This window comes from Haliotis rufescens, unplaced genomic scaffold (genome assembly GCF_023055435.1).
Source record: "Haliotis rufescens isolate VD_foot unplaced genomic scaffold, xgHalRufe1.0.p SCAF_18, whole genome shotgun sequence".
NCBI lineage: Eukaryota > Metazoa > Mollusca > Gastropoda > Lepetellida > Haliotidae > Haliotis > Haliotis rufescens.
Genome location: NW_025963868.1, coordinates 659,053 through 686,193, shown reverse-complemented (window position 1 = coordinate 686,193; position 27,141 = coordinate 659,053). Strand labels below are relative to the sequence as shown.

General features: G+C 41.5%; 2 protein-coding genes and 1 long non-coding RNA gene across 6 annotated transcripts in view; 1 reads left to right on the top strand and 2 right to left on the bottom strand.

Moving 5' to 3' along the window:
• LOC124148380 (cilia- and flagella-associated protein 44-like) overlaps positions 1–3,680 on the bottom strand; it is a 67,271-nt gene extending 63,591 nt beyond the window's left edge. For 2 of the 4 annotated variants that reach the window (XM_048398087.1, XM_048398088.1), the window contains exons 1-2: positions 3,598–3,666; positions 888–1,574 (exon numbers count right to left, since the gene is read on the bottom strand). In XM_048398087.1, the coding sequence (XP_048254044.1) occupies positions 888–1,574; positions 3,598–3,646 (736 nt within the window). In that variant the 5' untranslated portion in view covers positions 3,647–3,666. Of the gene's footprint in view, positions 1–887; positions 1,575–3,597 lie in introns of all 4 variants that reach the window. The other 2 variants (XM_048398090.1, XM_048398089.1) reach the window with 2 other exon arrangements.
• Positions 1,370–9,051, top strand: LOC124148382. The gene is made up of 2 exons (XR_006862959.2): positions 1,370–1,434; positions 8,856–9,051. It is a non-coding gene; the product is annotated as an uncharacterized LOC124148382 (long non-coding RNA).
• Positions 8,825–26,823, bottom strand: LOC124148381 (tetraspanin-18-like). Its single transcript, XM_048398091.1, has 8 exons — positions 26,597–26,823; positions 21,902–22,153; positions 19,425–19,499; positions 18,496–18,603; positions 15,900–16,100; positions 14,618–14,701; positions 12,850–12,918; positions 8,825–9,161 (listed from the first exon to the last, which is right to left on the bottom strand). The coding sequence occupies exons 1-7, from the start codon at positions 26,654–26,656 to the stop codon at positions 12,853–12,855; spliced, it is 846 nt and encodes a 281-aa protein (XP_048254048.1). The 5' UTR covers positions 26,657–26,823; the 3' UTR covers positions 8,825–9,161; positions 12,850–12,852.
• Between the last annotated feature and the right edge of the window lie 318 nt (positions 26,824–27,141).

Genomic DNA, 27,141 nt, shown 5'->3' with positions numbered 1-27,141 from the left:
ATTACTTTCTTTGTGGCTAATGTCAACTTCCTGTAAGTAATTTCATTGGTCGGTCAAAGTACGCGAAAGGTTGTTCTGACGTGACCTGTAATGAGATGTCCTCAGTGATAGCGAGAACTTGTATCCGGGTAAAATGAGATTGAGGTAATCTAGGCATGTGATTAATCCTGTTTTGTTTTTTTAAAGCAGTAATTGTTTATTGTTAAGCAAGTTTATCTCTGCAGCCGTTGAAATACGCAGCTGCTCGCCGACTCGTCTCGCATCAAAACACGGGGCTGTGTACTCGCGGGCAGATGACCACGGACTACGCTGATCACTGTGTCGGATTAACGAGACTGATTAATGAGTGATTTCAGCAATTCGTTGCAAATTAGGTGTGTCAGAGTCGGAGTGCGAGACTGCCGGATTAACGGGTCGAAATAGCACTGATTTAATCGGTTCCTATCATTTGTGCCGGATAAAGCCGATTGTCGGATTAACGATTGTCGGATTAACGAGACTTGACTATAGTGGCTGAAGTCACAGACTGTTATTGAAAGCATAGGTTGATATTTTAAAATTGTATCAAGACAGAAACTCAGTGAGAGAGAGCAATGTGATCAGACAAAGGGAATCATAACCATGTTACGTGTACAGGTTCGTACAGCAGAATGAGAAAAGTGAAGAAACCATACCGTTATACAGGAGAGGATTATTATAGGATTAACCATGCAAATCACCAACACACACATCAAACAATCATCACAAAGAAGCCATAACCAACATACAAAAGAGGATTATTATAATTATTCATGCAAATCATGAACATATCACTGATTGAGGTTCAAAATTGCTGGGGGTAGCCAGAATCGTGGAGACAGAGTGAGGGTGGATCACACGCTATATACCTAACGACCGAGGCTCAGCTGGAGGGAGGCTACTATCTACAGCTTTCCCTGTCCCATAGTCTTCAGCTACAGCTGCTGTGTCTACAGCTGCCATGCCACCTTGCATGACCTCCGACTGACTTGATTCCTGGTCATCAGTTTTAGCTCTACTTGCTCCAGCTGCAGATATGTCTGTGTCTTCATCATCCTTAGGCCTGGCTTCTTCAGTGTCAACTGGCTTGTCTGTTTCCTTATCAACTGTTAGATTTGGTACCGAATTCAGTTCTGTATCATTTTTGTCATTGTTTCCAGTGGCAAGGCCTGATTTGTCCACACTTCCTGTAACCCCAGGTTGACTGGGGGACTGTGTAGCCTCCCCCTGCTTCAGGCTGGAACCACCAGCATCTGCATCTTCTTCAGCTGCATCAACATCTCCAGACTTCTTCATTTCAACATCAGCATCAACTTTCAGCTCCTCCTGAGACGTCCCTGTCTCAATATCAGCCTTCCCCCCATCCATTGCTCCATCAGTGTCAGCCTCCCCAGCACCAGGAGTTTCTCTGCCCAGGTCAGCATCAGCTGGGGCATCATGTCCATGCTTCAGCTTGTATCTCCTCAACGCTTCCTCCTTAAGATGGAGGGTGGCTTCCTTCAGATTACGTGACTTCCTCCCCACATCAGGGGTGGACCTAGACTCATCAGGGGTAGCTGAAGTGGGTCATTAATACACTCAAGAATACAGTCTTGCAATAGTATCATATTACTAAAACTAAAGTCAAAATTCTAGAAAAGCATGTTAACTAGATTGTAATTAATCATATTAATATTAATGATAGAATAAATTCATAGACTTGGATGAAATAGCAATGAGAAAGTATGAGATTCTAATAACAAGCGTCATCAGAAAATGACAAATTCCTCGACCCTCACAAATTCAAAAGAACAAATCATCTGACTGTTACTTTAAGTCCAACTTGATGAGAGAATTTCTATCTAATCTGTCAGTCCGTATACATGAGTGGTTATTGAGCTATCAAAACAATAGCATGGAATTGGGATGTTTGAGGGGAGGGGGGTGGCATTTCATACACATCAAAATATAACAAAAACAAATCAAAACAACAATGTTATGCATTACAGAAGGCAACAGTATCCCCATCTTGTTAGATGGTGTAAATGTTATCAAGGTATTCGTGTGCATAGTTGTGCATCACCATAATAATAATGTAATTCACTGCATCCAGAAAAATGTATTCCTACCACACAGTATACTACAAAAATTGTTTAATGGCAACACCCCCTATAGTGTAATGTTCAGCTGTCTGATTACTTTAATGCCCAACACCATGACTTGATAAGCTGATATGCATGACAACCAGGCAGCGGTAGGGATAGGACTGGGACAAGTCAAAATTTACTACCCGGTACCCATCCCCGTATTACCCGACCCTAACCGGGTACCCGCCGCAGGCCTCAAGAGTACAAAATGTCCGACTGAGAATTGTTTGAACAGGGCTCTGACAAAACATATTTAGATACACTCCCCTACAGGGGAGGTCAGGTAGCCTGGTGGTTAAAGCGTCCGCTAATCACGGCGAAGACCTGGGTTCGATTCCCTCATGGGTACAATGTGTGAAGCCCATTTCTGGTGTCCCCCGCCGTGATATTGCTGGAATATTGCTAAAAGCCGCATAAAGCCATACTCACTCACTACCCTAAACTATAAAACGATCTGGTCATGCATACACTGAAGTTGTCTGAAGCTTTATCTTTATTTAAACATATAAAAGTTAGAAGCTGTGCGTGCATTGTCAGAAAGAAATGCCAATATAAGCGACTCGTAGTGTAACCATGGAGTTCTGAATAATTTTTGTCAAAAGAAATTTATTGCGTGACTAACCACAGGTTCAGGTAGTCATGTGGGTACCCGGATCCTACTCAGTGCCCACCCCGCCTGAGTACCCGAGTTACCCGTCCCAGGTGCAGGTAGGGACATCCAACAGGTACTTGGCACCCCGCTAGTTTGTATCAGGTCATATCAAAGTACTTTGTATATGTTACCTGCTTGCACTACACAACAGATGCATTATAGTTATTTGAGGAAGCATACCCTTCAGGGAATATATGAAATGTCTGAAACAATTTGTAGATGTTGGTCATGTGAGTGCGGTGACCTTTCCTTGCTCACTACTTCTTTTTTCACTAGGCAACTGGCAACTCTGGCAGACCCTTTGTAAACTGGTGAAATACATTTTATGATATTTTCAAACAACATCATGACAGAATTGTCAAAAACAACCGCTGCTCGAACCTGCCACTAGATAGTGTAGGATTATATGTATGTGAGATTCACTGACAATCACTGGTCTATGTTCTACAAATGTCAATATTCAAACTGCAAAAACTAAATTTAGCAGTGTTCGAAATTAAGAGCATTAAAGTCAAGGGGAGCTTGCCATAACTCTAATGTTAAAAGGGATAAATGATAGATAATCGTTTAACATAATAATTTGTTTTCTAATGGTAACTGATCTTAAATACGATAATCAAAGCACGAGTTTGACATTGGCAGGTGTTTGTGTGTGATCGAAAATAGAACAATAACAATCATGGAATAGATTTGGTCGCGTACTCTGCAACAAACAGCCCAAATACCAGCTGGTTACTACCAATATATGCAGCTTAAACCACAGAAACACAATTTATAGTGCAAAAGTTATATAAAATTTACCATTTTCGGTTTCTCCTGCAGGAGTAGCTTGTTCTTCCTCGCCGTCCATTGCGATGTGATGTGCGTTGCTAAGGGACTATCGCGCATGTCAGTGCGCAGGGGAGGCAACACAGATGATTCGGGGCAGTGAATATACATGCATACCACTATGAAATAAACAGCGCACATATCGCCCCCGAGTATAACCGGCAGTCGGTAATTTCCGTTCCTGATGACGATATCGAATTAATGAAAAAGTTGTTTAACCCAAAGCATTTATATATCTTCCACTTTCTTTGAAAAAATTATTTTCTTCCAGTGGACGATGTACATATTTAGCGCTGCGGAACGATTTTTTTTAAAATATTTATATCAGCGTTTTACTTGCATTACTGCTGTATGGAGCAATGTTTCACATACATCTAAACTGTATTGGGGGGGGGATGTTACATTTCTATCTTATGAGGAGATGTTTCACATTCATTTCTCAAGTGTGGGGTAATGATTCACAGGTATTTCTACTGTTTGTGGGCGATGTTTCGCATACATTTCTACTGTAAAGGGCGATATTTTACATACATTTCTACTGTATAGGGCGATGTTTTACATACATTTCTACTGTATAGGGCAATGTTTTACATACATTTCTACTGTATAGGGCGATGTTTTACATACATTTCTACTGTATAGGGCAATGTTTTACATACATTTCTACTGTATAGGGCGATGTTTCACATACATTTTTATTGAATGTGGGCGATGTTTCACATCCATTGTTATTGAATGTGGGCCATGTTTTACATCCATTTTTATTGAATGTGGACGATGTTTTACATACATTTTTATTGAATGTGGGCGATGTTTCACATCCATTGTTATTGAATGTGGGCGATGTTTTACATACATTTCTACTCTATGGGGCGATGTTTCACATACATTTTTATTGAATGTGGGCGATGTTTCACATCCATTGTTATTGAATGTGGGCGATGTTTCACATCCATTTTTATTGAATGTGGGCGATGTTTTACACACATTTCTACTGTATGGGGCGGTGTTTCACATACATATCTATTGAATGTGGACGATGTTTTACATACATTTCTCCTGTGAAAAGTCGATGTTTTACATACATTTCTACTGTATAGGGCGATGTTTCACATACATTTTTATTGAATGTGGGCGATGTTTCACATCCATTGTTATTGAATGTGGGCGACGTTTTACATCCATTTTTATTGAATGTGGACGATGTTTTAAATACATTTCTATTGAATGTGGGCGATGTTTCATATGCATTTTTATTGAATGTGGGCGATGTTTCACATCCATTGTTATTGAATGTGGGCGATGTTTTACATACATTTCTACTGTATGGGGCGATGTTTCACATACATTTTTATTGAATGTGGGCGATGTTTCACATACATTTCTACTGTATTGGGACGATGTTTCACATACATTTCTACTGTATTGGGACGATGTTTCACATACATTTCTACTGTATGGGGTCAATGTTACACATACATTTGTACTGTATGGGGCGATGTTTTACATACATTTCTACTGTATAGGGCCAAGTTTTACATACATTTCTACTGTATAGGGCGATGTTTCACATACATTTCTACTGTATAGGGCCAAGTTTTACATACATTTCTACTGTATAGGGCGATGTTTCACATACATTTCTATTGAATGTGGGCGATTTTTCACATCCATTTTTATTGAATGTGGGCGATGTTTCACATCCATTTTTATTAAATGTGGTTGATGTTTTACATACATTTCTACTGTATGGGGCGGTGTTTCACATACATTTCTATTGAATCTGGACGATGTTTCACAAACATTTCTACTGTATTGGGACGATGTTTCACATACATTTCTACTGTATTGGGACGATGTTTCACATACATTTCTACTGTATTGGGACGATGTTTCACATACATTTCTACTGTATTGGGACGATGTTTCACATACATGTCAACAACAACAGGAACGCGCGCAGATTGTAATGACGTTTCTATATATCATATGGATACATACATCGCACTGTGAATTAATCTATAACGTAGAATAATTATTGAACATTGGCTACCCACACCGCCATGAAGACATGAAGACATGAAACTTATTAACAGTTTCAATTATGATGTAAACATGTCTATTCCTATATATTGAGAAAATGTCATCTGCACAAATTCTTGTTATATGTAATACAAACAAGTGTAGGTTTAAAACCATACCGGGGTATCATCAACAGGTGTCTGTTGTTTCACAATCTGATCGCGTGATGATCAAATTGCGAAATATCCCATGATGTATAAGTTCAATATGTGCCCGTATCATCATTTCATGACAACAACTATCATCTGTCGTACATCAGAGTCGGCCTGCCGTAAAAGCTCGATTGAACGTCACTGATAATCTTTTAATATTTTAATCTTGTTAGTCGTCTATTCTCAAACACCCTCTAATTTACTACACCAAGTTCGTTACATAGCTGCAACATTTGTTTATATGGTGTAAACAGTGTCTGCAACTCAGTGGTCTAGTGGTAGAGCGTCCGCCCGGAGAGCGGAAGCTCCGGTGTTCGATCCCCGGCTGCGTCATGCCAAAAGACGTTAAATGGTACTTGTTGTTACCCTGTCTGGCGCTCGGCATAGAGGGGCTACAACAAGGACTGGTCGGCTCGGAGTCAGTATACTTTGTCTGAGTGGGGTATTCATGGTATCTCAGTGAGCTAGCACTATAAGTCGACATTAGTCCGGACTAGTACAAGCAGCCACACACACACACACACACACACACACACACACACACGTGCATGCACGTCGCTATATAAGTGCATTAATCTTGGACGCGACGTTAAACCCAATTTCACCTCACCGCACCCGTAACTCAGCAGAGTAAACTGAGAGCCTTAAGCACCAGTAACTTTCAAAAACTGTAGGCCAGGTGAAAAAAAACTGTAGGCCAGGTGAAAAAAACCTGTAGCCCCAAACATTGTAGCTGAAGCAGAGAGACATACTCTTGCAATGTAAATTACAAAACACAACCAGTCAACCAGAAGCTTTTTGTGCTATCACACAGAGTTCCCACAGAGTCGGTGGTGAGAAATGAAGCCAACATTTGGCAAGGAAATTATCAGCTTGTTTGTTTGTTTGTTTGTTTGTTTGCTTGTAAAACATCCGTGCGACTACATGTCATTTGAAAGGTCTAATCCTACTGTAAATATGAATAAATATGAAAGTTATGTTTATCCATTACTTAAATAATGCTTAATAAATAATTACTTAGATAAACTGCAGGCCGTTAGGGTCTGCTGACATTATAAACTATCAGCCCGACAGTTTAACTATAGTAAGAGAAGAAATCGCGTAACGTTTTTTTAGAAGTATAATTAAAGGCAATTGCTGAATATACGTGTACGTTTTCTTTGAACGTTTAGAAACTTGTAAATCATTTGACCCGGCAATGTTTAAGGTAGCTATATCCTCTCAATACCACTTCTCTTCCATGGTAGAATAGATCTTCAGCAACCCATGCCTGCCGTAAAAGGCGACTATGCTTGTCGCAAGAGGAGACTAACGGCATCGGGTGGTCAGGCTCGCTGACTTGGTTGATGCATGTCATCGATCCCAATTGCATGGATCTATGCTCCTGATATCAATCACTGGATTGTCTGGTCCAGACTCGATTATTTACAGACCGCCGTCATATAGCTGGAATATTGCTGAGTGTAGCTTTAAACAACAAACAAACAAAACAAACCAATCATCCATCATCTCATTAAGGCCTTCATTTATAGATGGTACACATTGTAGGTTTAGGGAATTTTTTAGTTTGAACTTAGAGATAATAGGAGTGAGTGAGTATTGTTTTACGCCGCATTTAGACATATTCCAGCAATACCACGGCGGGGGACTCCAGAAATGGGCTTAACACATTGTACCCATGTCGGGAATCGAACCCGGGTCTTCCACGTGACGAGCGAACCACTAGGCTACCCGACCGCCCAGAGACAACAGGGAGAAGATGTACATGTAACACGATTGATCCTATACTTTGTGTCCATTAATCACCGTTCATATCTATTTAATGAACAACTTCGTGGTGACTCGGAGAAGAGTAGGTCCCCAGTATCCCATGCTTGTATGAAGAACTGAAGGGGATCGGGTGGTTAAATTAAATTATTTCACTACAAATGTAAAACCTTGAAACGTTAATTCGCCCTGCCTCACACACACACACACACACACACACACACACACACACACACACACACACCCTTATATTTGCGACTTAAAAAGTAGTTTGTGCTTGCAAAATCTTAGAAAATATATACAAAAGTATCCAAACATATTTAGGGTCACGAACATTCTATATTATACATTCATATATGTTTATATAGATAATCAACTTTAACAAAACATATTTTTGAAAACTGCGATACCGTTGTTAGAAGCGAAAGAATACAGGCTCGTCAAGTAGCAAAAATTGCACTTTGCGAAACCAACAGTCTCGATTGACGAGTTAAATGAGACATTTACAGTTTATAACGAAACATTTCCAAGAGATAACAAAGGGCAAGAAGTGATATTAACTCCGTCTATGACTAACTGTCAGTATTTTGCCTTGTCAATGTGGCTCTAACTTAAAAAGGACGTCAACAGTTTGTGTACGGGCTAGACACTTACGAAAAAGGGAGACAATTTGAGGGGAGGTAACTCTTGCATGACAATAGTTCCGTCAAAGTATTAGTGCAGTGAATTATCAAGTTTTATGTTCACTGCTATGAAAATAGTACTTTTCTCAACATCAGAAAACTCATTTCACTCTGGAGTATATAACAGTGAGTGAGTTGTGTTTAACGCCGCTTTTAACTGTATTCCTGTCATATCATGGCGTGTCAGCTTAATGTGGGAGGAAAGCCCGACGTGATGCAAGTCTTAGACGTTTACCACATTGGCGAAACTCACGAGCACGGGTATGGTGCTGACAAACCTAAAAACATAATCGGGGTGTACCGGGATTCGAACCCACAACCATAGGTTTCTGGCGTGCCCAAGGGACGCAACTCTGCACAGCGATTTGCGGCGCCTCAGACGACTGGGCCACCCGTGCCCCCCTGAAGTATATAGTAAAGCTGAAATTGCTGGATTCGACGTTAAACAACATTCATTCATTTACTTTCTCAAAAAAATATTTGACAATGAGGATAACTTGAGAAGGGACAAGTATATATATCAGAAAATATTTATTTATTTATACAGTTACAAATGCGAGCATGCAACCGGTGAATATGAACAGTGCAAGACAGGGCAGGGTCCATCTCAGTAAGACAATGACAACACCGGCAGGGATCCCTATAGGCTGACCGTCAATCTGTGGTTTATCCACGCGAGTTGTCTGTAACAACAACGCTGCCTCATCTGTAGTATGTAGACCTATTACAAAGTCATATGGCCATTGAATTTTGTCAGATCAATATTCGGGCATTTGCTGTGAAGATCGATGTCTCCCGCAATAGAACCTTGCCAATCAACGAAGTATTAATATATCTATTTGCACGGGCCAACCTGAAACATAAAATAATAATAATAATAATAATAATAATAATAATTGAATGTGTCAGTAATGGGGGCATAAGGTGACTGATCTGGTAATAATATATTACATAAATTGCAAGCGATTCCATGGCAATTTGATTGGCTAACCAAGCATTTATATTTCCATAAATCGAAGAGATAGGCCATGATAATAATAATAATAATAATAATAACGTGTGTGTATTCGGGGTATAAGGTGACTGATCTGGTACATAATATATTACATAAATTGCAAGCGATTCCATGGCAATTTGATTGGCTAACCAAGCATTTATATTTCTATAAATCGAAGAGATAGGCCACGCCCACGAGCGGACTACTGTTTACTGATTGACTGATACTAGGATGGGGGGGGCTTCGGTTGCTTTAATGAGCTGAACGATGTCACGGCTTTTCGCATTGTTAATGATTAAATATGCAGTATTAGACTAACACTTAGTCATTGAAAACATGTCTTTAAGATAAATTTTCTTCTTCGAAAGAACCTTTACTCCCCTACAGTTTTCATATGCGGAATCAAGCAAACTAGACTTGGTTGGTTTGATCTAGACTTGCCTAGGCTTTTAGTTTAAAAAAAACACCTAAAATATATAAATTCCACAGTCATTGCGCAAGAATAAGTGATGTTATTATTACTTCTTTATCAATACGAATTGACTTCAATAATGAGGTATAAAATCTAGTGTAGATACGTTATATGTAAAAACATGTACATGTCAAAACAGCTAGCTATCTAATGACGTCTTGTAAGAACCCGTCATAAAGGGTTTGTTGTGACGTCACTTGTTTCTCACGTCATAATTGACCTTGCTGGTGTTTTGATTTACCATACCGCGTCAGCTGGCGACCAATATTGTCGACCAGATCAGATGGTTATAGTTTAATAATAATAAAAAAGTATCCATGCAGTGAAAGCATTTTCGGATTTCGGATTGCGTCGATTACTACTCCTTTGTTGTCAGCCACGTTTTCTGGTATAACCCTACACTTGTGTATTTGTCGTCATTCACTTGATGCTCAGTTAATGAATTTATTACAGGTACAATTAGTGGTAGCACCACTTAGATTACCTGACAAAGGTTCCCATTTGGCATTTATTGTGTCTGGGGTAATTATTCAATCTAAATCCAGGTTTGAAGTGAGGTGAAATGTGTGTTATGTAATATGCACGTGGCAGCCCATCAAGAGGTGAATGATCAGTTGATTTACTTTTTTTTGTAAATCAACGGATCGTTCCTAGTCATCAAAGGATTAACAGAAAATACGTTGATTGATTAATCACTGTTATCTTGCACAGTGGATATGTCAAAAGTGAGTGTTTACATGTCTAGGTTTACTAAAACAAAGGGAATACACTCATATCATGGCGTGAAGTGCCGATGTAAAAACAACATACTTTGTTCAAAGGGTAACTGATAATACGTTGATTGATTGCTCATTGTTATCTATCACTCACTGGATTTTTTTAGGAACCGTTGACGTTATAAAAATAGTTGTCACGTGGGCTTTCTCAGCCGACCCTTAAGCCTTGACACCTATGTGAAACACTTGAAACAACCTAAGTGATCAGTTGCGAAACGAACACGATATATATTTGATTGTTACAGAGACACGTGACATGGAATAAGTTTCTTTGTACAGCTGCAGACAAGTGGGATATTGTTCCTTTGTGTGAATATTCACGGATACATTCTTCGAACAAGGAAGCTGCCGTAAGTTATACACATAAATTTGGTAGGATGTAATTATGGTATTTGCATTTTGTTTTCCTTCACTTGCTGTAGCATTGAACCGATTCGTTCTTGTTCCTCTACGTCTTCGTTGGGAAATTCTTCAATGCGCGATAGACGTTTTCACAAGTCTTTTCCTTTGTAAGCGTGTATATATTACCGTCAATTTGTAAAATGGGATTCTCTCAGGCAATTTATAAAATGTGTAAATATTTCAGTCATTTTGACTGAAAAATCTGTCCAGATTGACTAAAATTGTTTAGGACGATCAAAAGGGCCTAAAAACATCACAACAGATTATTATGTAGGATTTGAAGCCAAACAACATAGAAATGTACTTTTCAACGTAACATTTTCAGCCTCTTGGTGATGACATTAAACATCAAAATGTTTGGAATTCGTTATCATAATAATACAGATGGAAATGTTTTTCAGTCACTTTGTAAAATAACTGAATATTTAGGCGTTTAATAAATTTGAAAATGTTACACATTTTGACAGTAAAAAAATATACACACTATAAAAAAAGCAATGCTCATGTGAAATATTTACTTTGTGTTGCAAGTCAAAATAGTGTAAACGAAAATCGCAAAATTACCAAGCTAGTGACTTCGTCACCATTACCGATGCTACCCACAAAGATACCTACATTTCCTAATTATCTCGAAAACTGTATTTAATTTTGTTGATCAATGTGACCATACGCCCTTATTACCATCCGTAAAGGCGACTAATGCGCTTACGAATGGCGCAGCAGAGGTCGCGAACTAGTCTAGATTTCTGCTATACATCCGGGTACTCACTGGGGAAAAACAATAACAAAGGCAACAACCAGTCCCGGGGAATTGCTTTAGATCAGTGCCCCTTTAAGGCTGTACTCTCTATACGCGTAGTGAAACTCGTGATACGCATTGACGCAGCCAAGTTTACACACCTGCTTGCCACCTTGTGAAAATTGTACCCATGTCGGGAATCGAACCCTGCGTGACGAGCGTACGCTTTAACCACTAGGCTACCCGACCGCCCCATAGCGATGAATTAAAAGATATGTGTACAAGAATTAAGATAGGGTAAGCTAAGATACCAAGTTATTACCCCAAAAGAAATTTGGTTTACATCAGCACATGGTCTCAGGTTAATGATAAACACGTGCACAACTAAAAAAAAAGAACATCAAAAACATAATTAACATTAAATCTGGAGCGAGCGGATCAATGCTAAACAATTATTTATCATAAAATGTATCATCAAAAATATTGTAAATCCCATCCACCCCGCTAATGGCATACAACTATTAGATTTATTTTCCCTGATTTATTTTTGTATATATGAAGTCTATCTAATGGATGACCAGTGGCCACCAATCAGTTTCTAAACTTCTATCAGTCAGCTGACGTGGTGAGTAGATGACGTCACAGACACATGACGTCATGAAACCCGTACAAACCGGCCTCACGGGTCAGGAGTGATACTAGGAATACTAGCAAAGTATAATTTATACGTATTTGAAATATGTGCATCGATACCGAAATGTTATTATTTTTAAAACAAGGTATTTTTTTAATACCGTTCGAGAGTTGGTTTACACATCACCGACCAAAATGAGACGAAATGCAGAATAAAATATAAGATACCTTTCCTCGGCCGAAATGCATTTCAGTAATACTACAAACCTTTGAAGAATACAAGTAAGGGGAAGGGACATCCCATTGACTTATCAACCAATGTTGTTTCAATTTTTAATGCAATCTTTCCGATTTAAATATAAGACATTATTCTTAACAGTTTTTGCTATTTCATATTGTTGGACCACAGATCCTATGGGTTTAAAGTAGATCAACTTAACCCCGAAATGGCACTCTCTCAAACACAGGGACTGTTCCCAGTCATGTAACGTTCCATGTTGAGGGTGACCACATGACACGAACCTGTTACACAGGGGAGACTCCCTTGTTGATGCTCCTGATGAGAGCAACTGCAAACACCGCCTCCAGAGCCTGAAACCAGCATGTGCCGTGTTTAGTAATCGTATATGAACATAACGAAACTTCGTTAAGCCGGATTGTGCCGATTCATCAGCGAAACTGCCATACTTACCACCTGACAGGACGTGTTACGTCATAATTACCACCTGACAGAAGTGTTACGTCCTAATTACCACCTGATAGGATGTGTTACGTCATAATTACCACCTGACAGGACGTGTTACGTCATAATTACCACCTGACAGAAGTGTTACGTCATAATTACCACCTGATAGGATGTGTTACGTCATATTTACCACCTGGCAGAAGTTTAACGTCAAAATTACCACCTGTCAGGCCGTAGGCCGTATTACGTCATAATTACCACCTGACAGAAGTGTTACGCAATAATTACCACCTGACAGGACGTATTACGTCATAATTATCACCTGACAGAAGTGGTACGTCATAATTACTACCTGACAGGACGTATTACGTCATACCTACTACCTGACAGATGTGTTACGTCATAATTACCACCTGACATGTGTTACGTCATAATTACCACCTGACAGGACGTATTACGTCATAATTACCACCTGACAGAAGTGTTACGCCATGATTACCACCTTACAGGACGTGTTACGTCATATTTGCCACCTGACCAGACGGGTTACGTCATAATTACCACATGACAGAATGTGTTACGCTATAATTACAACCTGACAGGAAGGGTTACGCAATAAATAACACCTAACGAGACGTTTTGCATCATAATTACCACATGACAGAATGTGTTACGTCATAATTACCTCGTGACAAGATGTGTTATGCCATAATTACCACATGCCAGGACGTGTTACGCCATAATTACCATCTGACAAAACGTGGTACGTTATAATTACCACCTGACAAAACATGTTACGTTATAATTACCATTGATACGTCATAGTTACCACTGGATAATACGTGTTTAAAATATCCACGGGACAAGATATTTTACGTCATGATTATCACAGAACAACACATATTATGACACAGGTACCACAAACTGAACGCGTTACGTCATTATAACCACATTATTACCGGTGTCCTCCAAAAATAACTACATGCCAAAATCGGTACAGTCTAAAATAAGAAAGTGAGTGGTCCAGTGAGCAGCTTAGCCCCTGCCTGATCCCTTTATCCTCAAGTGGACTAGTCCTACAGCTTGCAAATACGAAAAAACTGAACAATTAAAACTGAAGGACTTTTTCATGAGTCAGAAGTTTTTGTGTAAACATTTAGATATAAAACTGAGTTAAACTTCATATATTTTGGGTGATGGTACATCTAAAATTTAAATTTAAATTTAAATTAAATTAAAATAAATTAAATTAAATTAAATTAAATTAAATTAAATTAAATTAAAATTAAACTTGATAAATATGAGATAAAACTTTCAAAATTAATTATCTATGTAAATAACTCCAGAAAATCAAGACAGATATAACAAAAGGATTGTAATAGTGTTACAGGATCACGATGCATGTGGAGTTGACCGCCGTTGCCGTTGCCGTGATCATGTCCGTTTCATCCATTCGATGATGTAACGACCCAGATTGTGTTTATAATTAATTAAACCGAAAGCTTATATTTTTTAGAAATTAAGGAAATTGAGTGTTTTTTCATCAACGTCCAAAGCAATTGGGTAATTATTACTACAGGACGAGACATGTGACGTCATACTTACCAGAAGAACAATGATCACCACGATGCCGATGATGCCTACTTTCTGGTTGTTATGGACCTCGTCTAGAATTTTGTCATAGCAACCCTAAACATAACAATAAAAAACGGAAAAGCTGTTTATTGTCATATATTTCTGTTGACATCCGACTGTTTTTATTTCATTTTTGGCATCTTGAGTAACGATATAAGCAAAATGTTCTAAAGTATACTGAGACACAGCAGCTGTGGGCAATGATTTTATTATTATTTCTGTTGGTAAAGTGGGATGAACTTGGTTAACGTCGCGTCGAGATTATTTCACTATTTAGCGACGTGCATGTACGAGTATGTGGCTTAATGTATCAACGGGCGGTCGGGTAGCCTAGTGGTTAAAGCTTTCGCTCGTCACGCCGAAGACCCGGGTTCGATTCCCGACATGGGTACAATGTGTGAAACCCATTTCTGGTGTCCCCCGCCGTGATATTGCTGGAATATTGCTAAAAGCGGCGTAAAACCATACTCACTCACTCACTCACTTAATGTATCAACCTGGCCACTGAGCAACCCTGTCGCAGTTTAAAATGGCTACCGTAGTCACGGGTGGCCCAGTCGTCTTAGGCGCCGCGATTCGCTGTGCAGAGTTGCGTCCCTTGGGCACGCCAGAAACCTATGATTGATGGTTCGAATCCCAGATTATCGTTCTAGGTTTGTCAGCACCATACCCGTGCTCGTAGGTTTCACCGAAGTGGTAAACGTCTAAGACGTCGGTGCATCCCACATTAAGCTGACACGCCGCGATATACTGTTAAAAGCGGCGTTAAACCCGACTCACTCACTTAACATGGCTACCCAACATTATTCCGAGCCGACCAGTCCTTATTTTATCGCTTACTGCCGAGCGTCAGGCAAGGTTACATTTTTTATCGCCTCTTGATATGATTGGGCCATGGGATCGGGCCTCCGACCCCCGCTCTCCGGGCAGACACTCTAGCCACTACACCACGGAGACGGGCAGAGGATCGAACCACCGACCTTCCACTCTCCGGGCAGACACTCTAGCCACTAAACCTAGGAGACGGGCAGAGGATCGAACCACCGACCTTCCACTCTCCGAGCAGACACTCTAGCCACTAAACCTAGGAGACGGGCAGAGGATCGAACCACAGACCTTCCACTCTCCGGGCAGACACTCTAGCCACTACATCATGGGGACTGGCAGGGGACCGAACACCAAACTACCGCTCTCCGGGCAGACACTCTAGCCACTACATCACGGGGACGTTGAAAATAAGAAAAGTACTTGCCATTGTATTTGTCTTGTTCTGATCAAATCCCGCACCAGGCTGCTTCACAGCGCACGTGAGGTCGTTGGCCTCGAGGAAGCTGTGGACACAGCAGGCGGGCGTGACGTCGATGTGGAACGTCCCTCCACTCGTCAGGTTGTAGTTGGTCCACGGTGCCGTGTCGTCGAAGTCGTCGGGCCCAGCCATACCGCAGCAGTTCAGCTGGCGACACATCAACACAACGTTACTGACACCGTCAACAGTGAAACGTTTCTAACCCGTGTGGGAGGGGCGGGGTGGGGGGTGGGAGGGGCGGGATGGGAGGGCCGGGTAGGAAGAGGCGGAGCGATGGTATCAGTTACACGTCCCATCTGTCACACACTATTAAACAACATAGGTCATGGCCAAAGGCTATGACTGGTCTGCCCTATGTTACCTAAGTATTAGAATGGAATGTAGAAAAAGTAGAAAAGAAAAGTAGAAAAGTAATACAGTAAACTACGGTTATAACGACCATAGTGACAACTGGGACTTTAGAGACGTGTGACTACTGGGAATATAGAGATGTGTGACAACTGGGACTATAGAGATGTGTGACAACTGGGAATATAGAGGTGTGTGACAACTGGAACTATAGAGATGTGTGACAACTGGGACTATAGAGATGTGTGACAACTGGGAATATAGAGGTGTATGACAACTGGGACTATAGAGATGTGTGAGAACTGGGACTATAGAGATGTGTGACAACTGGGAATATAGAGGTGTGTGACAACTGGGAATATAGAGGTGTGTGACAACTGGGACTATAGAGATGTGTGACAACTGGGAATATAGAGATGTGTGACAAATGGGAATATAGAGGTGTGTGACAACTGGGACTATAGAGGTGTATGACAACTGGGACTATAGAGATGTGTGACAACTGGGAATATAGAGGTGTGTTACAAATGGGAATATAGAGGTGTGTGACAACTGGGAATATAGAAGTGTGTGACAACTGGGACTATAGAGGTGTGTGACAACTGGGAATATAGAGGTGTGTGACAACTGGGAATATAGAGGTGTGTGACAACTGGGACTATAGAGGTATGTGACAACTGGGAATATAGGGATGTGTGACAACTGGGAATATAGAGGTGTGTGACAACTGGGAATATAGAGATGTGTGACAACTGGGAATATAGAGGTGTGTGACAACTGGGAATATAGAGGTTGGTGACAACTGGGACTATAGAGGTGTGTGACAACTGGGACTATAGAGGTGTGTGACAACTGGGACTATAGAGGTGTGTGACAACTGGGAATATAGAGGTGTGTGACAAATGGGAATATAGAGATGTGTGTCAACTGGGAATAAAGAGCTGTGTGACAACCGGGACTATAGAGCTGTGTGTCAACTGGGACTATAGAGCTGTGTGTCAACTGGGAATATAGAGCTTTGTGTCAACTGGGAATAAAGAGCTGTGTGACAACTTGGACTATAGAGGTGTGTGACAACTGGGAATATAGAGCTGTGTGTCAACTGGGACTATAGAGGTGTGTGACAAATGGGACTATAGAGGTGTGTGACAACTGGGAATATAGATGTGTGTGACAAATGGGAATATAGAGCTGTGTGTCAACTGGGAATATAGAGATGTGTGACAACTGGGACTATAGAGGTGTGTGACAAATGGGAATATAGAGGTGTGTGACAAATGGGAATATAGAGGTGTGTGACAACTGGGACTATACAGCTGTGTGACAAATGGGAATATAGAGGTGTGTGACAAATGGGAATATAGAGGTGTGTGACAACTGAGAATATAGAGATGTGTGACAACTGGGAATATAGAGGTGTGTGACAACTGGGAATATAGAGGTGTGTGACAAATGGGAATATAGAGGTGTGTGACAAATGGGAATATAGAGGTGTGTCACAACTGGGACTATAGAGGTGTGTGACAAATGGGAATATAGAGGTGTGTGACAAATGGGAATATAGAGGTGTGTCACAACTGGGACTATAGAGGTGTGCCTATATATTTCTATATTCCCGTGCCGCCTTACATATTGAAATATTACATGTTTGTCGCTAAAAGAGCGTATCTATGATGATTAAAGTTTGTCTCTGATATATTATCGTTTAGTACATATATGGATCACTTAGTGAAGTTCATTGCAGCTTTACCTACCACATACAGATGCTTATCAGATAACAATCTGACTTTATAAGTTGCGATTCACTGCAAATACAAGCGTGACTGGACTAAGAGCTGATTATGATTATGGTAATTTACAGTCTATGATTCGGATTCAGTCCATAATAATGATCATTATGACATATGAAGAAAAAAATATATGGATGTCAACTTCTTTCTTATGAGGAACACAACATTTCGGAGTATATGCTTTCTCCTTCATCAGGAGGATTATACTCCGAAACGTTGTGTTCCTCATAATAAAGAAGTTGACATCCATATATTCTCTTCCTCATGTGTATCACTTTCTCAATGCTTTCAAAGACCTGATAATGATATATGGATTTATATGGATTTATATGGATTTATATGGATTAATATACACAAAAGTAAGTAACAAGGAGCATCCTCGTTGATGAAGTCACTATGCTTACGGAGTAGGAGAGGATGTTGATGAGGAGGGAGAATACGTCCGTGTTTTCTGGTCCCTTGTAGTCATCGTGCACCTGTTTCTTGAACTCGTTCTTGATCTTTGAATGCATCTGAAGAGGAATACGCGCAGGTGTACAGATACGTATACGTATCACCTAGCCCACACGCGCAAGCGCTTACACGAACATGAACGCACACTTGCTTCCTTGCTTACACGCCTACCCACAAACAGATACGGGAGATGTTGCCTCCCCTAGTTGCAACAGGATCAGGTGATGATGGTTTGAATCCAGAGTCGCTACAGCTAAAGTCGTGCTACGGGTTCACCAACAACGTCCCAGTGGTCTCTCTCTCTGTCTCTCTCACACACACACACACACACACACACACACACACACACACACACACACACACACACACACACACACACACACACACACACACACACACACACAAATATACACACTCAAACACACAATAACACACACACACACAAACACAGAGAGGCACACACACAGACACAAACATACACTCACACAAACACATTCACGTTCACACACACAAAACACACTCACACAAACACACAGACATACAATATATGGTCAAACACACACGCACAAACACACACACAGACACACTCAAACACACAATAGCACACTCACACACAAACACACAGACATGAAAACAAAATTATATACACACTCAAACACACAATAGCACACCTACACAAAAACATACACGCACACTCATACACACTGACACACACGCGGTCATTCCTTTAAATATCGTCACTTTCTGTCTTCTACACATATATTCGATTAATTTTTTTTTAACACAATAACCTGTATCTATTAGAAACCAACTTCAATAGTGGTGAGTCAGCATGTTTGCCTATACTGGCATGTATGAGATATAAGACTATATAGCCTACCGGCGAATCTCTGTTGAAGAAGAGGCCCCCTACTGTAGCCACGGAGAGGATGAGGATGAGGACCAGCACACAGAACTGCAGAAACAGACACGTGACATGGGAATACTATGTCGTAACTAAGACCTACACAAATATACAACATACACATGTAACATGTGACATGTAACATGACCCAAGAGACGTTTAGGTTATTTGTCATTCTTTCCGAAGACGAAACTAGCCAGTAAATGTATTCGTTCAATTTGGCCGAGATGAAAGTCCATTAAAAACGTTCTTATTTGTTCAAGACGAAAAAACTATCTATGGATGAAGCCCGAGAAGGCGATGTCATGGAGAAAGGATACTCACCACCTTCTCACCAGACCAAGAAGGATCTGCTCACCAGCTCCTGAAGGATCTACTCACCAGCCCCAGGAGGATCTACTCACCAGTCCTAGGAAGGATCTACCCACCAGCCCCAGAAGGACCTACCCACCAGATCCAGAAGGATCTACCTACCAGCCCAAGAAGGATCCATAGCCAGCCCCAGAAGGATATACCCACCAGCCCCAAGGAGAATCTACTCATCAGCCCCAGAAGGATCTACCCACCAGCCCAAGAAGGATCTACTCACCAGCCCCAGAAGGATCCACACGCCAGCCCAAGAGAGATCTACCCACCAGCCCAAGAAGGATCTACCCACCAGCCCCAGAAGGACCTACCCACCAGATCCAGAAGGATCTACCAACCAGCCCAAGAAGGATCTACACGCCAGCCCCAGAAGGATCTACCTACCAGCCCCAGAAGGATATACCTACCAGCCCAAGGAAGAATCTACTCATCAGCCCCAGAAGGATCTACCCACCAGCTCAAGGAAGAATCTACTCATCAGCCCCAGAAGGATCTACCCACCAGCCCAAGGAAGAATCTACTCATCAGCCCAAGGAAGAATCTACTCATCAGCCCCGGAAGGACCTACCCACCAGATCCAGAAGGATCTACCCACCAGCCCAAGAAGGATCTACACGCCAGCCCCTGAAGGATCTACCTACCAGCCCCAGAAGGATCTACCTACCAGCCCCAGAAGGATATACCTACCAGCCCAAGGAAGAATCTACTCATCAGCCCCAGAAGGATCTACCCACCAGCCCAAGGAAGAATCTACTCATCAGCCCCAGAAGGATCTACCCACAAGCCCAAGGAAGAATCTACTCATCAGCCCCAGAAGGATCTACCCACAAGCCCAAGGAAGAATCTACTCATCAGCCCCAGAAGGATCTACCCACAAGCCCAAGGAAGAATCTACTCACCAGCCCAAGGAAGAATCTACTCATCAGCCCCGGAAGGATCTACTCACCAGCCCAAGGAAGAATCTACTCATCAGCCCCAGAAGGATCTACCCACAAGCCCAAGGAAAAATCTACTCATCAGCCCCAGAAGGATCTACCCACCAGCCCAAGGAAGAATCTACCCACCAGCCCAAGGAAGAATCTACTCATCAGCCCCAGAAGGATCTACCCACAAGCCCAAGGAAGAATCTACTCATCAGCCCCAGAAGGATCTACCCACAAGCCCAAGGAAGAATCTACGCATCAGCCCCAGAAGGATCTACCCACCAGCCCAAGGAAGAATCTACCCACCAGCCCAAGGAAGAATCTACTCATCAGCCCCAGAAGGATCTACCCACCAGCCCAAGGAAGAATCTACTCATCAGCCCCAGAAGGATCTACCCACCAGCCCCAGGAAGAATCTACTCATCAGCCCAAGGAAGAATCTACTCATCAGCCCCAGAAGGATCTACCCACAAGCCCAAGGAAGAATCTACTCATCAGCCCCAGAAGGATCTACCCACAAGCCCCAGGAAGAATCTACCCACCAGCCCAAGGAAGAATCTACTCATCAGCCCCAGAAGGATCTACCCACAAGCCCAAGGAAGAATCTACTCATCAGCCCCAGAAGGATCTACCCACAAGCCCAAGGAAGAATCTACTCATCAGCCCCAGAAGGATCTACCCACCAGCCTCAGGAAGAATCTACTCATCAGCCCAAGGAAGAATCTACTCATCAGCCCCAGAAGGATCTACCCACAAGCCCAAGGAAGAATCTACTCATCAGCCCCAGAAGGGTCTACCCACCAGCCCAAGGAAGAATCTACCCACAAGCCCAAGGAAGAATCTACCCACCAGCCCAAGGAAGAATCTACTCACCAGCCCAAGGAAGAATCTACCCACCAGCCCAAGGAAGAATCTACTCATCAGCCCCAGAAGAATCTACCCACCAGCCCAAGGAAGAATCTACTCATCAGCCCCAGAAGGATCTACTCACCAGCCCCAGAGGGATCTATCTACCAACCCCAGCCGCAGGAAGAGTCTGCTCGACAGTCCAAGAAAGGATCTACTCACCAGCCCCAGGAAGAGTCTGCTCGACAGTCCAAGAAAGGATCTACTCACCAGCCCCAGGAAGAATCTGCTCGACAGTCCAAGAAAGGATCTACTCACCAGCCCCAGGAAGATCCTGAGCTTGTAGCAGGCCCCGCAGCAGGCCAGGAAGGACACTCCGAACAGCACCACGCCGAAGATGAGGACGGCCAGGCCCAGCTCGTCAAGGAGGGGCACGGTGTTGAGGTCGGAGGAGCCGTCAGGCAGCTTGAAGTGGGTGATGCCCTTCACTCCGTCAAACAGAAACTGCATGAGAACGCCCGGGAAGAACTTGAGGATCACCCCGACCACCACCAGCACCAGGGACAGGAGCTGAGGACAGGGAATACCCATCATTACCATTACAATCAGCCTCATCATTCAACAATTACAACAATAATCAGTAACAGTATAAGAAGCTTAAGCCCCCGTTACACTATCAAAAACATTTTGACCAAGTTTTTTATAGTGTAACTTGACTCTATGCACTTCCGGTTGAAAAGGGGTCAATGTTCCTTGCAGTCTGATTGGCTAAATTAAATCAACGTCATCAAACTTTGACAAAGTTTTTGACGGAAGTTTGATGGAATAGAAACCGATCCTATTTCTCGTCAAACTTTGATCAAAGTTTGATGACGTTGATTTAATTTAGCCAATCAGACAGCAAGGAACATTGGCCCCTTTTCAACCGGAAGTGAATAGAGTCAAGTCAAATTGAGTCAACAATTTTGGACTGACGAGATGTTGGAAAAATTAATTGATTTGTTTCAACAACGAGCAGCCAGTCTCGTGCCCAAATATGCCTTTGCCTACCCCGACGCCGCCTTTTCAACATGACAATACACAAAATACATATGACAACAGCAAACAATACTTCGTCAGTAGCATCCACCTTGGAAAGATATTTTCCACCTAAACTTTGACAGCCAGAAACTTTGATGAGTGTAAACAGTCCAGTTTTTTATCAAAGTTTTTGATAGTGTAACAGGGGCTTGAATCATCATCATCGCGGGTATATAACTCGCATAACAATAATAAACGCCGAGGAGTAATAAACTTTTATTGACGAATGTGTGATCAGATATATTTTATATCAAAAGACACAAGGGTGACATTCTATGTATCATCCAACATCATTCATTCAACTCTTTCAGTTTGAAGACAGTAATAAGCAGTGTCTTAAGTGCAAAGGGTACTGCTAACAGCTTCAGTAGCAGAGCCATTAGTGATGTCATTAGATTGTGACATCATGGTCACCAATGATGTCACAATGGTCTACAAAGCACCCAAGCCAGTTTGGGATGATAAAGAGCATTGGTGGTTCGATTACCTGGCCGCGGCATACCAAAATACGTTAAAAGATGGCACTTGTTGTTTACCTTCCTGGAACTCGGAATTAAGGGGCAAAAACAAACATAAAGAACATTTGTGAGAGCACTTACGTTAATTCTAGGACATGTTACACATTACTGCTGACACGTATTTCACCCATTGTATTGCCTTCTTTGATTGCAATCCTAAAACTATGTAGGGCAATATAATGTACTGGCTATTCATAGATCCTGTTTGGTCATTTACTGATTTAACGGTTTAGTTCTGTGCGAACCGTTTTCTGGGTTATCTGAGTTTCAATTTGGAGTGAGTGGGTTTCATTTTACGCCGCTTTTAGCTATATTCCAGCAATACCACGGCGGGTGACACCAGAAATGGGCTTCACACATTGTACCCATGTCGGGAATCGAACCCGGGTCTTCAGCGTGACGAGCGAGCGCTTTAACCACTAGGCTACCCGACCGCCCTTTAATTTGGAAATCATCTCGTGAACAATATGAAAGTTAGAATAAGACCGGTCGGATGTTTGACAAGTTTAAGGAACTCTCCAATTCCAGTTAGAAATATTTCGTGATGCTTCTCGATGCTCGGGCAAGGGATTGGAGCAGGTCCTACCCCCCTCCTATATTTATTTACCTTTAACGACCACGTGTGTATTTTACACTAGTACACATAAAAGGTATCGCTAGAGTAGACTAGTACTCATGGAGTTATATATGGTTGGTGTTTAACGCTGCACTCAGCAATAGTCCAGCTGTATGGCGGCGATTGTGGAAATTATCAAATATGGACCAGACAATCCAGTGATTGATAGTATGGGTAAAGTACCGCGCTGTGGTGGTAAGATGGCACGCAATCAACCAAGTCACCGATCCGTTAATTCGCCTCTTACGACCAAATTGGTGGCTGGGTATGGCAAGCCGTTTTCACATTTATTACGGAATTACAGATATCTTCAATTGTTTTAAAGATATCGGTATTTTATTTAAAGATATCAATAATGTTTTTAAGATATAAAAAAATAATTAAAGATATCTTAAATTCATTTCTGATATCCATAATACAATTACTGATATCTTAAAATGTTACGGTGATATCAACAAATTAGTTTGTGATATCTCTAAATGTATTTAAGATATCATTGAACAATTACCATCCTACAGTACATAAATATATTAGAAATAAATTCAAGATATTTTAAATTCAATTCAAGATATCTTGAAATAAGTTATACATATCTACAAATGCATTACAGTTATCTTTAATTCAATTAGAGATATCTGTAATTCAATTCAAGATATCATTAATTCTGACCGTTACTGATATCAAACATCCACTTAAAGATATCATTAATACTTTTGATGATATCTTTATATCAATTATTGATATCAGTGATCTAATTTAAGTAACATTATTAATGTAACATCTTTAATAATGGCAACAGTTGAAGATATCAATAATTATTTATTATTATTAATAATAATTAATGATCGAATTTTAGATATCAGCAATTCTTTTCAAGATATCTTCAATTCATTTCAAGATATCTTTTAAACAATTGAAGATATCTGTAATTCCGTAATAAATGTGAAAACGGCTTGCCATAGCTGGGCCCCGTTCCACTAAGCAGTCTTAGCGCTAATATGATAGTAACTCCCATACTTTAACACAGGCTTACGACAGTCATAGCACAAAGATCGCTTTGTGGAACGGGCCCCTTGGGACCGACTTTAAACCGGAATAGCCACAGGTTTAGAGCATGCTGTAGTCACTGTATATAGAAATACTTAACCAGGTTTGTAAGTGTAGATTGAATTTACGACGTGCTATAACGGCCTAGACATATGGCAGCGTGGTATTGTATAACTAGGGTTCGAATCCTGGTTAGCCGCGATTATGTTTCTAGGTTTGTCAGCACCATACCCGTGCTCGTGGCTTTCACCGAAGTGGTAAACGTCTGAGACCTGCATCACTTCGGGCTTTCCTCCCACATTACGCTGACACGCGACGATGACTGGAATACTATTGAAAGCGGCGTTAAACCCAACCCATGCTTTCCAAGTGGTTGGATGTTGGATTTTAAGCTTCGTGGCCCCACCGCCGAAGCTGTGGGGTGGGGTGGGGTGCGGGGGGTGGGGTGGGGGGGGGGGGGGAGAGAGAGAGAGAGAGAGAGAGAGAGTCCAGGGCACTTATCATGATAGCCGTTGTGACTGGATGATCGAGGTTGTTGTACGCCAGGCAAACACAGATGTATTGCCCTCTCTACCGGCACTTGCTCTTTTGATTTGTCTTAACTGCTCATATCACGAGTAAGCAGACAATAGATTCACAATCATACATCTTCAAGCACGTTTGCTCAAAGTGTCACATTACACTGGTCCGTGTGGATTATCACTAGCCCCTGGCTTACGGGCAAGCTGATCTGTCTAACACTGCACGAGTATATGTGACTCCCTCCTATAGATGACTAAATAAGCAATTGTCGGCAATTAGGCACATTGAATGTCAATCCAAAATGGATTATATTCGGGATTCGTTTAACGCCGCGCTCAGCAATATTTCAGCAATATGTCGGCGGCTTGTACATAACTGTACCTTGATCAGACACACCAGTGATTAATATTATGAGAAACAATCCACGTCGCCGCGCCTTGCCACCTGATCAACCCAGTCGCCTCTTACGACCTGCAAATGTTCCTGGGGACATATTCTAACTCGGACACCCTTCGGGACACTTCGGTAAGTGGTTGGTTGTTGTTTAACGCCGCACTCAGCAGTATTCCAGCTTCATGAGGGCGATCTGTAGATAATCGAGTCTGGACCAGACAGTCCAGTGATTGACATCATGAACATCGATCCACGCATTTGGGATACGATGACATGTATCAACCAAGTCAGCGAGCCTGACCACCCGATCCCGTTAGTTGTCTCTTACAGTAACTATAGTCGCCTTTCAGGGCAAGCATGGGTTGCTTAAGTCCTATTCTCACCCGGATCTTAATGGGTAAGTGAGTGTACGCTAACATGGACACACGATAATAATAATAATAATAATAATAATAATAATAATAATAATAATGATGATGATGATGATGATGTTGATGTTGATGATGAAGATGATGATGATGATGATGATGTTGATGTTGAGGATGAGGATGAGGATGAAGATGATGATGATGATGATGATCCCACACCATCGAGAGACATGTTCATTGTTTTACAATTTATATCACTAAATAGAACACGAAATGAAAACTTTCCTTTCAATTTTTATCTATATTTGTCGTCAATAATTTGAAAACATCTGAAACATTTCAAATTGTTTCCCAGACTTCGCCCATCCTCTTCGACCAGACTCCAGACACCTGTTACCCCACCATCACTACCACCTACATCTCGTGGTGATCGATGTAACATGTCATGAACAACGTATTTTGTACTTACCACGAAAATAATGTTCAACAGAACCAGCACACATTGTCCTAGACTTGAGAATAACCCCATCGCGTATACGGCTGTTATAACACCCCTCTCTTGTCACTCAGGTGACAGTGGGACTCTGGTTATCTACGCATTCGGAGCGCACATATAGGTGATAGCGATACCTCGGTACAGAGCATGCATTACAAGTCCTGGTGTGACTGACAACACAGCCTGTCTCAATGGCCGAGTCGATATGACAGTATCATATCACAGCGGTGTGGTAGTTGATAACGGCGTTGATAACGTTTTTTTCGTAGGTCATCATATAAGCAGAAAATATGCAAATCAATATTTAGCTCTAACAACTGTTTCTTTTCTTATTCGATAAAAATATAACTAACGATACTTGTGTCGTTTACATTGATATACTGCTCAATTGTTGATAGGGACCCGTGAAGAATAGGTCTTCAGCAACCCATGCTTGCCGTAAAAGGCGACCATGTTTGTCGTAAGAGGCGACTAACGGACCAGGTGGTCAGACTCGATAACTAGGTTGATGCAAGTCA